Raw genomic sequence first — 12,977 nt, forward strand, 5'->3', positions numbered from 1 at the left:
TGAGTTCTTGAGTTCATGCCCGCGTACCACCTCTTCAGCCTCCTCTCTGGCCTGGAAGCCAACGCAGCCGTCATCGATACGGCGGACCCCGAACACCCCCCGGCAGGTACGCCGGCCCAACGACCTGGCCATCGCCCGGAATAATGGACTCCTTCCAAGCACCATCAAACCAGAGCCCATCGAAGTTACTAACCGATGTGGCATCAACGCGCTCCTGGCGAACAACATTACCACAATCATCCAAGTAAATATGCAGCACGAGCCCCGTCTCCAGCGCCTCCTCATCCTCCACAAACACATGAGTGACAATGCAAGCCGCATGATAGATACTATAACGATTCCGAACAAGCTTCTGCTCCGACTTCTTGGGGCCGAGCATCTCGCGCCGCTTCTTGTCCCCGGCCGTCTGCGTATCATCTTCCATTTCCCTCTCCTCCTCCTCCTCCTCTTCTTCTTCTTCTTCGATCTCGCGCAGGTTCTCCTCGCGCCATGTAACATGGTACGCCCCCGCGCTGGACGTCACCCGCTCTGGTAACAGCTCGAGCATACCGGCCAGGTCCGTTGCAAAGAGCTCGTGGTCATCTAGCACCAGCCCGTCTGGGCCGACAACTTCGCACTCCGTCACGAATTCCTTGAAAAGCGCGGCGTGCTTTTCTTCTTTGTCGGCGTCGTAGCATGTGCGCAGCCAGACTCCGGCGTTGGTGCCCCCGTACTCGGAGAAGCAGCGCATCAAGTCTGGGCGTAGAGGGCGCAGGATCGTCTCGATCTGCTCTTCTGTTGGGTGCAATGGCGCATATTCGGGTCGGTAGTCTGTGGTGCGCCTATCATACGGCTATTTGTATGGCAAAGCTGGTTATCTTCTGTTGTTGGGTGTGATAGCCCGAGAGAGAGAGATATATATATATGTATATATATCCTTCTGGTTAGATATCCTCACCTCTCTACCCTTGGCGCTCATTTCCAGCCATTGATGCACTAGCCGACGGCGTCGTTGGTCGGGGTGCTCATCTGGTGCTTCGGGATAAGGTGTATCCCATTCCTCCTGGGTGGTGGTCAGTCGGAATTCTCACAGGATCTTGTCGTTCCCTGCCTACCAGCATGTATATATCCAGCGGGAGACTTCCCCATGCGGGCAGTTCAGGCGGAGGTTCTGGTGACCCGTCTGTGATGATATATGGCGGCATTTGGACCTGGTGTAGTGGCAGCAAAACCTGATGCTGCGTGGGGGAATTGGGGTCGATGCTCTTGGCACGACAGTCCCGCTGGAAACAAGCGAGAATTTTAGCGGCGAATCCACTTGTTTGCAAGCTGACTGTCAGTAAATGCAGTTCTTCATATTGATCCAGGTCAATATAAAGAATGCCTGCAGCACATCAAGATATCCACTGATCAACTAATCAACAACCTTGGAAATGCCGGGGCTTATCTTATCGACTCCGCTCCGCTCCGACTCTTCGCTGTCTTCCTCTCCAACACCTCTTCATCTCGCCCAATACACTCTGGGGTTTTTCCATTGGCGTGCGGCCGACAGACATCATATACGCTGATCAGCATCCCTCAACACAGATTCTCGCGCCAAGTCCTGTGCACCGGTTGTTCGTCAGCGGGAATCTTGCTGCCTTCTGCCGACCATCGCACCCCGTTATCTTATCACAGCATGGGTAGTTGGCCGTGACAGGCTGCCCGACAATCTGCAGATCGTCCTGCTATCCCTTGTTCGTTCGAGTGCATCGCCGCCTTCCAGAAAGAAATGGACCAGGAGGAGGCTCCGCCGCCATACTCGGCCGTCGACCCGTTGCTCGCCGAGGCCAGCAATCGAAATGGTAACTCCCATCCCGTCCCGCGTCCTCTGCGCGGGAACGTGCCTGAATCGCAATATGCCAGCAGCTCGCGCATCGCCGAGCAGCCGACGGTGGTGCCGACCCATTTTTCGTCCGCGGAAGCCTATTTCGAGGAACGACCGCTACCGGCCCTGGACGAGAGCCGAGCGTTGCTTCCGCACCATATGACAATCTACCCCCGAAGTCAGGCGAAAGATTTTCCACGGCGTCCCCGGTGCTGGGGCTCGCGCATGGACGTCATTGCCCAGCAGGACTGGGACGCCTTCTTGCAGTATATGTTTCCAGCCCAGCTGGGGCTTGCCGCGTCTTCGCAGCATCTGCCCCGGCAATTGCGGGCAGAGATCCAGCGGGACCGCAAGGATCGGCCCCAGGAAACCGACGAAGAGCGTCGGGCTCGGATCGCGGCTGTGATCTCTGAATGGAACCAAGACTTTTTCGAGCCGCGCGCGATTTGCATCGTCTTCGTGTACGTTTCGGAACTCGATACGGCGCCTATCTCCGCCCTCTGTCCTCGATGTTATCCCGCTGCAACCAAGGCGACCCAGAGCCCCGGCATATCTGGGTTTGTGGAGAGCCAGCCAGCTCACGCCCAGAGCACAATTTCACCAGTTTTCGGGCAACCTGCCCCATCTCCAAGCCCTTGGTCTGTACCTCCTATGCACCCGTTTGCCAACCCGCATGCACCGCCGATGCCATTCGGCGCACCTTTCAGAGCTCCTACCTATCATGTCCCCGGCGCGTCTCCAACGAATCCCCCGCAATATTATCCTTATCCGCCTCCGCCTCCGCCTGGTGTTCCCCCATGGCAATGGAACAATTGGGCCTATGCACAGTCGCAGTACTCGAACTCTGGTACATCCAAGGGAGGCACATTTGGGTGGATCTCGCAGCTGGCAAATCAGGCACAAAAATACGGGGAGCGATTTAGCGAGCAGGCCCAAATTTATGGCGATCAGCTCAGTGCCCACGCAAACCACTATTCGCGCCAGGTAGAGGAACGAGCTCTTGCGCATGGCCGGTGGCTAGAAGAACAAGCGGGGCTCCACGGGAGGAAGGCTGGATTTTTCAACCCGCGACCTCCATGGGATCCGTACTCTGCTCCAGCCGGCGTTCCGTATGCCGCCCCAATAGCGCCTGTGCAGCAGAATCCCAGTCCTGTCGACCGCCCTGAAAGCAGAACCCAACCCACCACTCAAACCAATCCCCAGCCCAGTGATAATAAACCCCCCGTTGAGCGTTCAGCCGAACGCCCACGCCGCGCATCTATCAGCTCTGTGTCGTCCGAGTCATCTCTCAGTTCCATCGACTCGCTCTCTACAACATCAGACCTGAGCGCCTCTGACCTAGCCAATGTCCGCACACAGCTCCAGTCGCTGGACGACCGGCACGACCGAACCCTGTACGACGCAGCAGTAGATCTCCGCCGGCAGTTATCCGTGCTGCAAGAGTCACGCCGCGAGTCCCGGTTCGGTGGGCGACAGAACTGGAGGAACGCATGGCGACAGAACCAACATCATCAACAATACCAAAGGCCGGACCACGATGACTGGGGCCGGTGGGAGTCGCCCGAACAGCAGCAGCGCAACTCGACAGAGCGGCGCGCCATGAAAGAAGAAATGCGCGCCACCCGCAAGGCCTTCCGCGATGTACTCCGACGTGCACGGGAGGAGCAGCGCGAGCAGCGCCGGGCACGCCGCAATCGCCGGCGCCTAGAAAGACAGAACACGGCCGAGGAACCCCCACTGGATCGGCGGATGGGCCAGTTGGCACTGGAAAATCCCCAGCGTCCACTCCCCACATTAGAGCCGGCCTCCCGCACGTCGCATCCTCAGGGTCCATCTGCATTGCCTGCGGCTTCTGGCCCTTCCGATGCCAGTTCCGACTTTAGTGCCGCGCCGAGTACCTCTGGTTCTGCGTCACAGTCGAGCATGCATGACCCACAGGCAGGCAGCGCCGCTGACAAAAAGGGCAAACCGCTTGACGCTCCGGGGCGGTTCCGGGAGATGCTGAAGCAGCGCAAGGCTAAGAAGCAGCAGCAGCAGCAGCAACCCAGTGATCCGGCATCTGACGCTGAGACCCAAAATAACAAGGCGACCACGAAAAAGGAGCCCGGTGCTCCGTAAAAGATTGCGGGGTTGGTTTGATATTTGACTGCGAGGCGTTCATGCTGGCTCTGGTGAGTCTCCCGTGGACTCGAGTAAGGCTGAAGTTATGATGCTACGAGATCATGTCGGAGAATAGGGAGTAGGAGCTGGTAACTGGGATGCATACACATTGGTATATATGAAGACATTTGTTCTTTTGGATGTACTGGAGATATTTCAATCACCCCCAGTATGAGACCTCTTGAAGTATGTAGGCAGAAGAAGCCCAGTAGAAACCGAGACACCAAGATACCTATCAAAACAGCCATAGAAGCTTAGAATGCAACGACAAACCCCTCCAAAATGAGGAGAGAGAGAGAGAAAGAGAGAGAGAGAGGAATTATGTCTGCGACTCATTTTTCTCAACCAAATCGCCAACCCCAAGCCCCCTCCCAACCTTAACCCGCACCATCTTATCCTCCTCCTTCTTCGTCCCCAGCTCGCCCGCCTCATCGCCATCATCCTGATTGGCGTTGTCGTCGCCGTCAGCCCCATCCTTCTCGGCCTCGATCTCGCGGTCGCGCTTCTCGATGGCCGCCCAGTCGAGCCACTGGTTTTCGAGGTTCAGGCGCATGGCGTAGGCATCTTCGCCGTCGGCATAATACTTTTCCTCGACCTTCTGCACCTCGAAGCCCAGCGTGTCGCGGTACAGGCGCAGGGCGGCAGTGTTGGAGACACGCACGTGGAGGGAGACGTAGTTTGCGCGATGGGATTCGGCCATTGCGCGTTCTAATAATGATTAGCTCACAATACAACATAAAATACACACATATACACATTCCAGTGCATGTGGAATGCATATATATACTATGTTGTGTATATATATGTGCATAAGTGTAGGTATGTAATGTATACTCACGACTCATCCGCATCAACCGCTCCGCAATCCCCAACCGCCGATGCGTCCGCATCACACTGATACTCGTGATATGCCCATGCTGCAACCCGTCCGTCGGCTCCTCCTCCATCTTGGCCAGCACATACCCCACGACCTTGGGGTAGTCGCCGGCGATGGACCCGGATTTATAGCCGGCGCGCGGGCGCACGACGGCGACGAAGCTCAGCTGTGGCCATGTCAGGGCGTGGTAGAGGTAGTATTTCAGGAAGTAGTTCTCGGGCAGGTTGGTGATGTTGCAGGTTTGGATGGCGGGGAGGAGGTCGATATAGGAGGGGTAGGACGAGAGGGGGACAATGTCGACCATTTTGGGAAGAGGGAGGAATGTGACTGAGTCACCTTCGACCTCTTGAAGGAAATTAAGAGGAAAGGAAGGGAGGAATTGAGAATTGAAATGAATTGAATTGTTCGGGCTGATGGTGATTCGGTCCGAATCGTTCAATTGCGGGCAGCTGGGCAGGTGGGTCATGTGATTATGTTTTTCGATGTGCCTCAGGCAGACTTGATATTTACTATCATTGCCTAGGATTCGAGGATTCTAAAATCATGGCAGTAATTGGTTTTGTACTATCCAGACGCTATACAGATGATCAAGTATGACTATTTAATGGTAATGTTCCTATGTTTTGTTCCCAGATCCCAGTCTAAGCATGAGCATCTAAAAGTTACAAGCGCCAACGGCCAACCGGCCATGCCCCAGAGCACATAAATGACTGTCATCGAAGATCGTCGTGAAATACAGAAATGGCACCCAAAATTAAAACACTGACATCACCCACTGTACTCCCATCACCAGCAGGAGCACCGTCGTCAGGTTGACCATCGATGCCCCGTGCGAGGCTGCCGACTCCTTTCCACAGCAGTCGCGGTTGTAGGTGACGTTGTTCATTTTGGCGGCGACATCGAAGACCGAACCGTTGTAAACGCCCTTGCCATCGGCACTGCCCATATTGTAGTAGTCGACCAGCAGGAAGTTGGGAGGGCGGTCAAATCTTTCTGTAGAGTTGTTAGACCTGTAATCGAGGGAGAAGAGAACGAAAGTCAACAAATAAAACGTACCCGAACAGTTTCCAGCCATCCACCCCAGACTACCCGTGCCATTCACCGCATTGGTTTGCGAGATCTGAGCGGTGTTGGGGATGAGCAGGCTCAATGCCCCAAGGTTTAGCTCGAGGTTGAGGTTATGGTTGACCAGGTACATGCGCTTCTTGGCATCCTGGTCCGAGAGCCCTGGCGGCCGTTGCACGTCACAAGGGAAATTGGGATTGGTGGGCGAAAAGGGCGACTCCCACATCTGCGAGAACTCGTCTATGATCCAGGGAATCTTCTTTTGATCGGCCTGGTAGTCCATGAACACCACCACCCGCTTGCCAGAGATGATCATCTCTGACAGGGTGGGCCAATCATGCAGTCCCATGGGTGCCTTGGGTGGTTTGTAAACAAGATCCTTCAGGCCCGACTTCTCGATTGGATCTTTGAATTTGCTGACCGACACTAGATCAAAATTGCCAATCATCAACGTCACCACCTCGAACGGATTCTCACGCATCCATTCGGCGACTTTGGTGAGATATGACTCGAGCGTGCCTACGTTGAGCAGCTGGCAGCTGGTATGGCAAAGCTGAACGGTATCATTCTCGTAGTGGGTTTGGAATTGTACTGTCTGGCCGTTAGTTCCTGCTGAACTACACTGAAATTCAAAGATGAGCGTGATGACTTACACATACGGACCCCATCGTTTAGCTGTGCTATCACATCCAGGGCCTGGTTGGCGGCTACATTGCTGCTCCGCACGAACGGGCTGTTGTGGGCGGCAACCATGGTAATATTGGAGTACCGGCGCGTGCAAAACTCCGGGTAATTATTGCATGGCTGCGTGTTGATCGGAGACGGCGTCGACGAAGTCGTCCGCGTCGCTGTGACATTGGCCATGCTCGAGTTCCCAATCGTCGTAGAGCCTCCCCCTCCCACAAGCACAGTTACAGATTCTGAACTGCTGGAAGTAGTGGTGGAGTCGTTGGAATGGTGACCAGAAACAGGAGTTTCTGTCGTCACAGTGACGGAGGAGTCACCATCGTCGAGGCTCAGTGTGGTACTGACTGTTTGGTAGCTGCCCGACGGGAGCGGGACGGTCTTGGGCGTGGTGACCACGGTTCCGCTGCCGAGAGAAATCTCATTTTCAGTGGTGGTTTCTTCAGCCACGACCCCTGCGAGGAGGGCAAAGACTAGTGTTGGCCACCGCATGGTGGGAAGCGAGGGCGACAATGCAAGTCAGGATGCAATCCGGGGAGAAAGGACCCTGACCTCGGATGATGTTTTGCTACCTGGGTTATGTCAGCGATCGGCACGAGCGAATGACGTCCGCCTCGGCGATATGATCAGCCAATCAGGTACCCCAGTTGTACCTAGCATCCTCATAGTGTGGCCATAGTCCCTGCGGGTACCATGGAAGTCTCGATCCCTGGCTGTCTTCTGTACACCGCAGTCCCCGTTCTTCAGGGAGAATTGGAGGGAGAGCAACTCCCACAATTCTCGCAATTCTCCTTACTTACCTCAACCAACATTTCCCCCCTTACATTGTGGTGAGAAAAAAAATAGCCCGAGATCAGCATCACGATCAGCATCGATCGTCAGCAAAACTCAAACAATCTAGCGCCCAGCCACTGACGATCCCCACGGAGCTGTGGCCGATCATTGGGATTTCGCTGGGCTGGGCAGGATCACAACCGCCGTGCTTTTTCTGGGTGCCTAAACGTCATTCCAGAGACCCTGGAAAAAACCGAGATTGTTCTTCTGTTTCCCTTTTCCCTCCCTTTTCTTTCCCACCTCCAAAACCCTCCTGTCTCGCTCTCATCATGGCTGACGGGTCGGATGCCCCTGTCAATGGCGCCAGGCGGAAACTCCCCTTCTTCCGCCGCTCCACTCCCGACCGTCCCATTGCTCGCAGGCGCCAGTCCACGATCCTTTGGCACCGCCTGGTCCGATCACTGCTGTACCTGCTCGCATGGATTTTCATACTGTTGGTGGTGATTGGGAACGTCGCCGATAAACCCGTGCTCCGAAATACCTACTTCCTCTACCTCGACCTCTCCCACATCGTCCCCTTATCGGTGCCCAATGCCGTCCTGATCAACTCGGTTGCTCGGTCGATCGGGCTGCATGATTTCTACCAGGTTGGCCTGTGGAATTTCTGTGAGGGTTTCAATGGCTCTGGCATCACCTATTGCTCCAAACCCAAGAGGCTATACTCGTTCAACCCAGTGAAAATCATCCTGAGCGAGCTATTGTCAGGTGCACGCAGTAAGTTTTCCCGATGATTTTGCTTTTTGAGAGATCAATGCGAGTGATTAAATACTAATTTTTTTCGTTCTTTCATAGTTGGTCTCCCTGCCGATATCTCCGAGCCGCTCCATCTGGCTCGCATCGCCTCGCACTGGATGTTCGGGCTGTTCCTCACCGCAGCAGTGCTCAATTTCATCCTGATTTTCCTCAGCCCATTGGCCGTGTCCTCGCGACCGCCGCAAACTGTCAAGTCCTGGGCCGAGGCCCACAGCGCCAGCGACAGCAATAACCCTCCGCTGGGTCGCCCGCCCCATCGACGACGCACGTTCATCCTGCTGCGCTCCGTCCCGTTCTTGATCCTGACCTTCTTCACGGCCCTCGTGACCATTGTGGCGTCCGCGGTGGCGACGGTCATGTTCGAGATCTTCGCCGGTGTCTTTACCAATGCCGACCCCAGTATCAACATCAAGGCCCATGTTGGCACGCAGATGCTGGCGCTGATGTGGATCGGCTCTGGGTTCAGCTTGATTGCGTTTATTGTGCAGTTCGGGTCCTGCTGCGCCTCTTGCTGCGGTGGCCACAAGGCTCGCAAGCAGCTCAAGGCCCAGGGTATCAACATGCACGAGAAGAGTCCTGTCGGTGGCCACAATGGTCATGCCGAGGACGGTCCGGCGGAACCGCATGCCGTCTCGACCAACTGAAACCAGTTGGTGACACAAGTCTGTGATATATTGTGACATTTTCTTTTCCCCTCTTCTTCTTTTGGACATTTATGATGCCCCTTTTTGGAACCATCTATCATCAGCGTGTTGGAATTATTTGTTTTTTTTTTTATGTCTTTGGGAACCATTTTTGGGAAAGCTTTGGTTTCATTGTCTCGCTTGATGTCTTGACGGCGATTGACGACTCTTAGAATGGATGGCGCCCTTGATCGGATTTAAAAAGAGAGAGAGAGAGAGAGAGAGAACATCCTATACCGGCACAGATGATCCATTCCCGGGGCTGTGCCGTGTCTGGAAACAAACCCCAAAACAAAACTCGAGTCAGGGAACCACCCCTCCGGTCCACATATAATATGTGTGCATATTCCCCCCTTCACCACCGCCCGTGCTCTGTACATACCCGCGTCATGTACCTATCACGAGTTGACGACTCTTGAGTTGCGGAGGATTGGATAGATTTTGTGAGCATTCTAGGTCTAGACAGATTTACTGATAATACCTAGGTTGCATAGCAGTCCTGAATCATGCATGTACTTTATTTAGTATCTGATTTTATGTATGAGAACAATCCGGCATCCGATAAGCTGCGGAGATCGTGCGGGCTAAATAGACATTTTAGTTACGGGTATGAGATGCTTATTATTAACCTTGGCCCCTCTCACCCAAGTTTATAAAGACACTTCACAATATAAATGGGGCCAGAGAGAATGTCAAGAAGTGACGAGGCCAAATTCATTGTTATCTGCACTGTCGAATCATTGTGGAACTGCCAGACGAAGAAAATAAAATATAAAAAATGAAGTAAGAATAAGAATAAGAATAAGAATAAGAATAAGAATAAGAATAAAGCACAACACACCAATAGAGAATGATGCGAGGGAAAGAAGGGGTGATGGGGTGATGAATTAGGGGGAAGGCGCCTGTACACCACCAGAGACATGTTATCCCCCAGCGGAGCACGATGGAAAAGGCAGTTCCAAAAGACAAGGGAAAAAGAGAAAATCAAAGACACGAAGCAGAAGATGGATTCAGAATCTCAAACATGTGGCGAAACCACTAACCAGAAAAGAGAAACAGAAACAGGAAACAGAAACAAAAGAAAGAAAGAAAGAAAAGACAGGGTATCGATGTAAGATAGGAAATAGAAAGTCGAAATCAACACAAAACCAAAGACAGACCAAAATCCCAGTATAAGAAGAATAAACAGACAAAACAAGGAGGCAAGGCAACCGGGCTAGGCTTGACACCAGAAGACTTCTCAGGAAGATGGAAGAAAAGTCTGGTTAAGCATCTGGACCAGTAGCCAACACCGGAGTTGCACAGGGAAGAAGAAAGACAACATGAATGACAGACGTGAAAACATCAAAACATCAATACATCAATACATCAAAACATGAAACTCGAAATGACAGTAGATGCAATCAAAACACACAAAGTACACCTCATCAGCCCTGTGAGGTCTCTCACTCCCGGTACGCCGATTATTCGCATCCTCCAGTGGACGCCGTGTATGCAACAAGTCATCTCCCAAATGTAACCAAGGCGACTCCGCCTTCAGCTCATCTCCATGCCGTACTCGTCTTCCTCCTTGAAGCTCATAGCGGCATGGCCGGCGCTGTTCCAGTACTGCGACTGACCCACGCCGTTGGCGCCATTGTGGAAGGGCGGGCTCATGCTGGGCGGGGTCAGGCCCTCGCCACCCTGAGACGGGTCGCCAGCCATATTCGTGTGCTTGGGCACGCGCAGCCCGCTCCCAGGCCCGCGGGTGTAGCTGAAGGAACTGGGATCGTTCTTCTCCAGGGCGTCGAGGATCTCACTCCGCATGCGCTTCTCTTCCTCGGTCTGCTCGAACGGCCAGGCCCCGCCGAGGCTGCCGATCAACTCTGCCAGCTCGGCCTCCTGCTGGAACTTGACATGCAGGGCCCACATCAGATCACGCATCCAGCTGACGGCGCCGTTGAGAATGTCGCCCTTGTTGGGCCCCTTCTCTTTCTCTTCAATCGGCAGACCCATGGTGATGTTACCCGGGGTCGCTCGGCGGCCGTTCCCGCCAGCCAGCAGGGACGTGGCGGCATTGGGGGCCGCCCCAGCCATGGAGAGGGCGCTGTTGTTGACAAGCTGCTTCCGAACCTTGTCATCCTCGAGTCGGTGCTGCGGCACTAAATGCGACAGGTCCTGGATGCGCTCGTTAATGTTATCGCGGCGTCGACGCTCGACCAGGTTGTGAGAGGCACGGCGGCGTCGGCGCTTGGCCTCTTGCGACTCGAGATCCTGGGGCACTCCGGGTAGGTGGTTGTCCACTTTGGCAGGCAACGACGCATGCTTGCCCGACTTGATGATCTCCGAGATCCCGGCATGTTGCGACGGGCGGCCCGGGGAGGAAATCGGCGATTCCACGTAAGATTGTGCACTGCCTGGTGTCCCGTCCCATTGGTTCGACAAGGTCTTCTGGTGGCGGTGTTGCAACCCACTAGTCCGGATGGGTTGGCCGGGGAAGCTGCCCGACTCGGGAGTGCCCAGGGTCAGAGATCCCAAGGCGGGCGTCTTGGGGGTCATGGGGCTGCGGGCATCCGATGAGGTGCGGTCCATTGTCTGCAGGCTCGGCCGAGACTTGGTGTGAAGGTAGTTTTGATCAAAGGAGCTAGCATTCTGGAGATGTGGGTTCTGCTGGTTCATTCGGAACTGATCATAGTTGAAACTGTTCTGGGTGAATGGGCTGGCCATCGGGGCGCCATCGGGGGTGTTCGAATACATGTGGGACATTTGGCTCTGGTGACTCATAGCCATGCCGCCGGACTGGTCTTGGAGGTAGTTCATGTTATTATCACGCTGGACACCGTTCTGTCCACTGATCTCGAGATCTAGCAACTCGTCGGTGTCAATTCCCGAGTTTCCAAAGTTGAAGCTGGATGACATGTTCTGTTGAGAGCCGTAGGAGTAAGGCATGAAGCCACTCTGTTGCATAGTCAAGTCGGAAGGGTCCACCGCATCGTTGGGATTCCCAAACTGGTTACCCATCGAGTAACCCGAGTGCGACATCATGAATGGATGGTTGTCGGATTCGTGTTTGATGAAGAGACTTGCTTCGGCCATCGGTAAAAGGAGGGCGTTGGGTTGGGGATTGTGGGGCAATGCGGGTCAGCACAACTGTCGGTAGGAGAGAAGTCCGTAGTGTCGATTCTACAGAACTTCTCTGATAATGTCAATCGCGAGATATCCGGTTGGAAGAGAATAATGTATATCGAAGCAGATGTATGAAGATCTGGTAATCTGAGTCGCGAGAAGCGTTAGCGAATTTGGATTTGGTCGGTTAAATGAATCGGCCCCCTCCGATGAGGTTATGTCAGCCTTGCCTTGCAGGCAAGAAGGCAACTGGGGTAAGGCAATATCCGAGGCAAAGAATGCTGGATCATAAATACCTTTCTAATCTGTTCGATGAATGGTGAGGTGTGAGACGGAAATGGGAATAGGCGCGTGTCGTCACAAAAAATGCGAATCAAAACCAGGTGGGATGGATCGTCTGGAGGGGGGGGGGCAACTGTCCGGGGTGCAGATCGGAACAAGAGCCGAGATCAACTCCAAGAATTGCGCCAAAGAGACAGTCTAGAGACAACTCGAGTAAGCGACCACAGGCTGACAGAAAATAGCCGGTAGACGATATCGAAACGTGGCCAGAGAAGACAAGGAGGGGGCGAAGGGATCAAGAAAAGGACAAGGCAGCAATCGAGCAGAGTTCAAGGACAAGGCCCGTTGAAGCCAGTCCTATCTTCCACTCAATTCTGATCCTCAGACCAAACAAATGAACAGAATTCCAATACAGATAGATGAAGCCCAAGATGTGGAGGGAGAGAGAGAGAAGGGGAGATGAGTGGGGGAAGAAGCGGTGGAGAGCGGTGAGTGGCGACGTTGAGGTTCTCCCTGCGCGCCTTGACCGTTCAGCCTCTCTTGGCCTTGGTGTTTCGGTGTTTCAGTGAGTCGCTCGGATTGCAATTTGCGTCATAATACGAAGTGCTCGACTCTCTTTCTCTCTCTCGTCCAGTGACAAAAGAAGATAAGGAAAAGAAAAGAAAACACGGAATGACCAGGAATGAAC

At 54.0% G+C, this 12,977-nt stretch overlaps 6 protein-coding genes across 6 annotated transcripts; 2 read left to right on the plus strand and 4 right to left on the minus strand.

Moving 5' to 3' along the window:
• Window positions 1–70: 70 nt before the first annotated feature.
• On the minus strand, window positions 71–730 carry NUU61_007713 (uncharacterized protein; the record flags this gene model as incomplete). The annotated part of the gene is made up of 1 exon (XM_056658238.1): window positions 71–730. One exon carries the CDS (start codon window positions 728–730, stop codon window positions 71–73), a length of 660 nt encoding a protein of 219 aa, XP_056508531.1.
• Window positions 731–1,750: 1,020 nt separating this feature from the next.
• On the plus strand, window positions 1,751–3,964 carry NUU61_007714 (uncharacterized protein; the record flags this gene model as incomplete). Its single annotated transcript, XM_056658239.1, has 1 exon — window positions 1,751–3,964. The coding sequence occupies one exon, from the start codon at window positions 1,751–1,753 to the stop codon at window positions 3,962–3,964; it is 2,214 nt and encodes a 737-aa protein (XP_056508532.1).
• Window positions 3,965–4,325: 361 nt separating this feature from the next.
• On the minus strand, window positions 4,326–5,187 carry NUU61_007715 (peptide alpha-N-acetyltransferase complex A subunit ARD1; the record flags this gene model as incomplete). The annotated part of the gene is made up of 2 exons (XM_056658240.1): window positions 4,326–4,714; window positions 4,845–5,187. The coding sequence occupies 2 exons, from the start codon at window positions 5,185–5,187 to the stop codon at window positions 4,326–4,328; spliced, it is 732 nt and encodes a 243-aa protein (XP_056508533.1).
• A 450-nt stretch (window positions 5,188–5,637) lies between these two features.
• On the minus strand, window positions 5,638–7,124 carry NUU61_007716 (uncharacterized protein; the record flags this gene model as incomplete). The annotated part of the gene is made up of 3 exons (XM_056658241.1): window positions 5,638–5,876; window positions 5,940–6,539; window positions 6,602–7,124. The coding sequence occupies 3 exons, from the start codon at window positions 7,122–7,124 to the stop codon at window positions 5,638–5,640; spliced, it is 1,362 nt and encodes a 453-aa protein (XP_056508534.1).
• A 611-nt stretch (window positions 7,125–7,735) lies between these two features.
• On the plus strand, window positions 7,736–8,863 carry NUU61_007717 (SUR7/PalI family protein; the record flags this gene model as incomplete). The annotated part of the gene is made up of 2 exons (XM_056658242.1): window positions 7,736–8,180; window positions 8,259–8,863. 2 exons carry the CDS (start codon window positions 7,736–7,738, stop codon window positions 8,861–8,863), a joined length of 1,050 nt encoding a protein of 349 aa, XP_056508535.1.
• A 1,575-nt stretch (window positions 8,864–10,438) lies between these two features.
• NUU61_007718 (basic helix-loop-helix domain-containing protein) lies at window positions 10,439–11,977 on the minus strand (the record flags this gene model as incomplete). The annotated part of the gene is made up of 1 exon (XM_056658243.1): window positions 10,439–11,977. The coding sequence occupies one exon, from the start codon at window positions 11,975–11,977 to the stop codon at window positions 10,439–10,441; it is 1,539 nt and encodes a 512-aa protein (XP_056508536.1).
• Between the last annotated feature and the right edge of the window lie 1,000 nt (window positions 11,978–12,977).

Source organism: Penicillium alfredii (genome assembly GCF_028826965.1).
Source record: "Penicillium alfredii strain IBT 34128 chromosome Unknown utg000010l_segment0_segment0, whole genome shotgun sequence".
NCBI lineage: Eukaryota > Fungi > Ascomycota > Eurotiomycetes > Eurotiales > Aspergillaceae > Penicillium > Penicillium alfredii.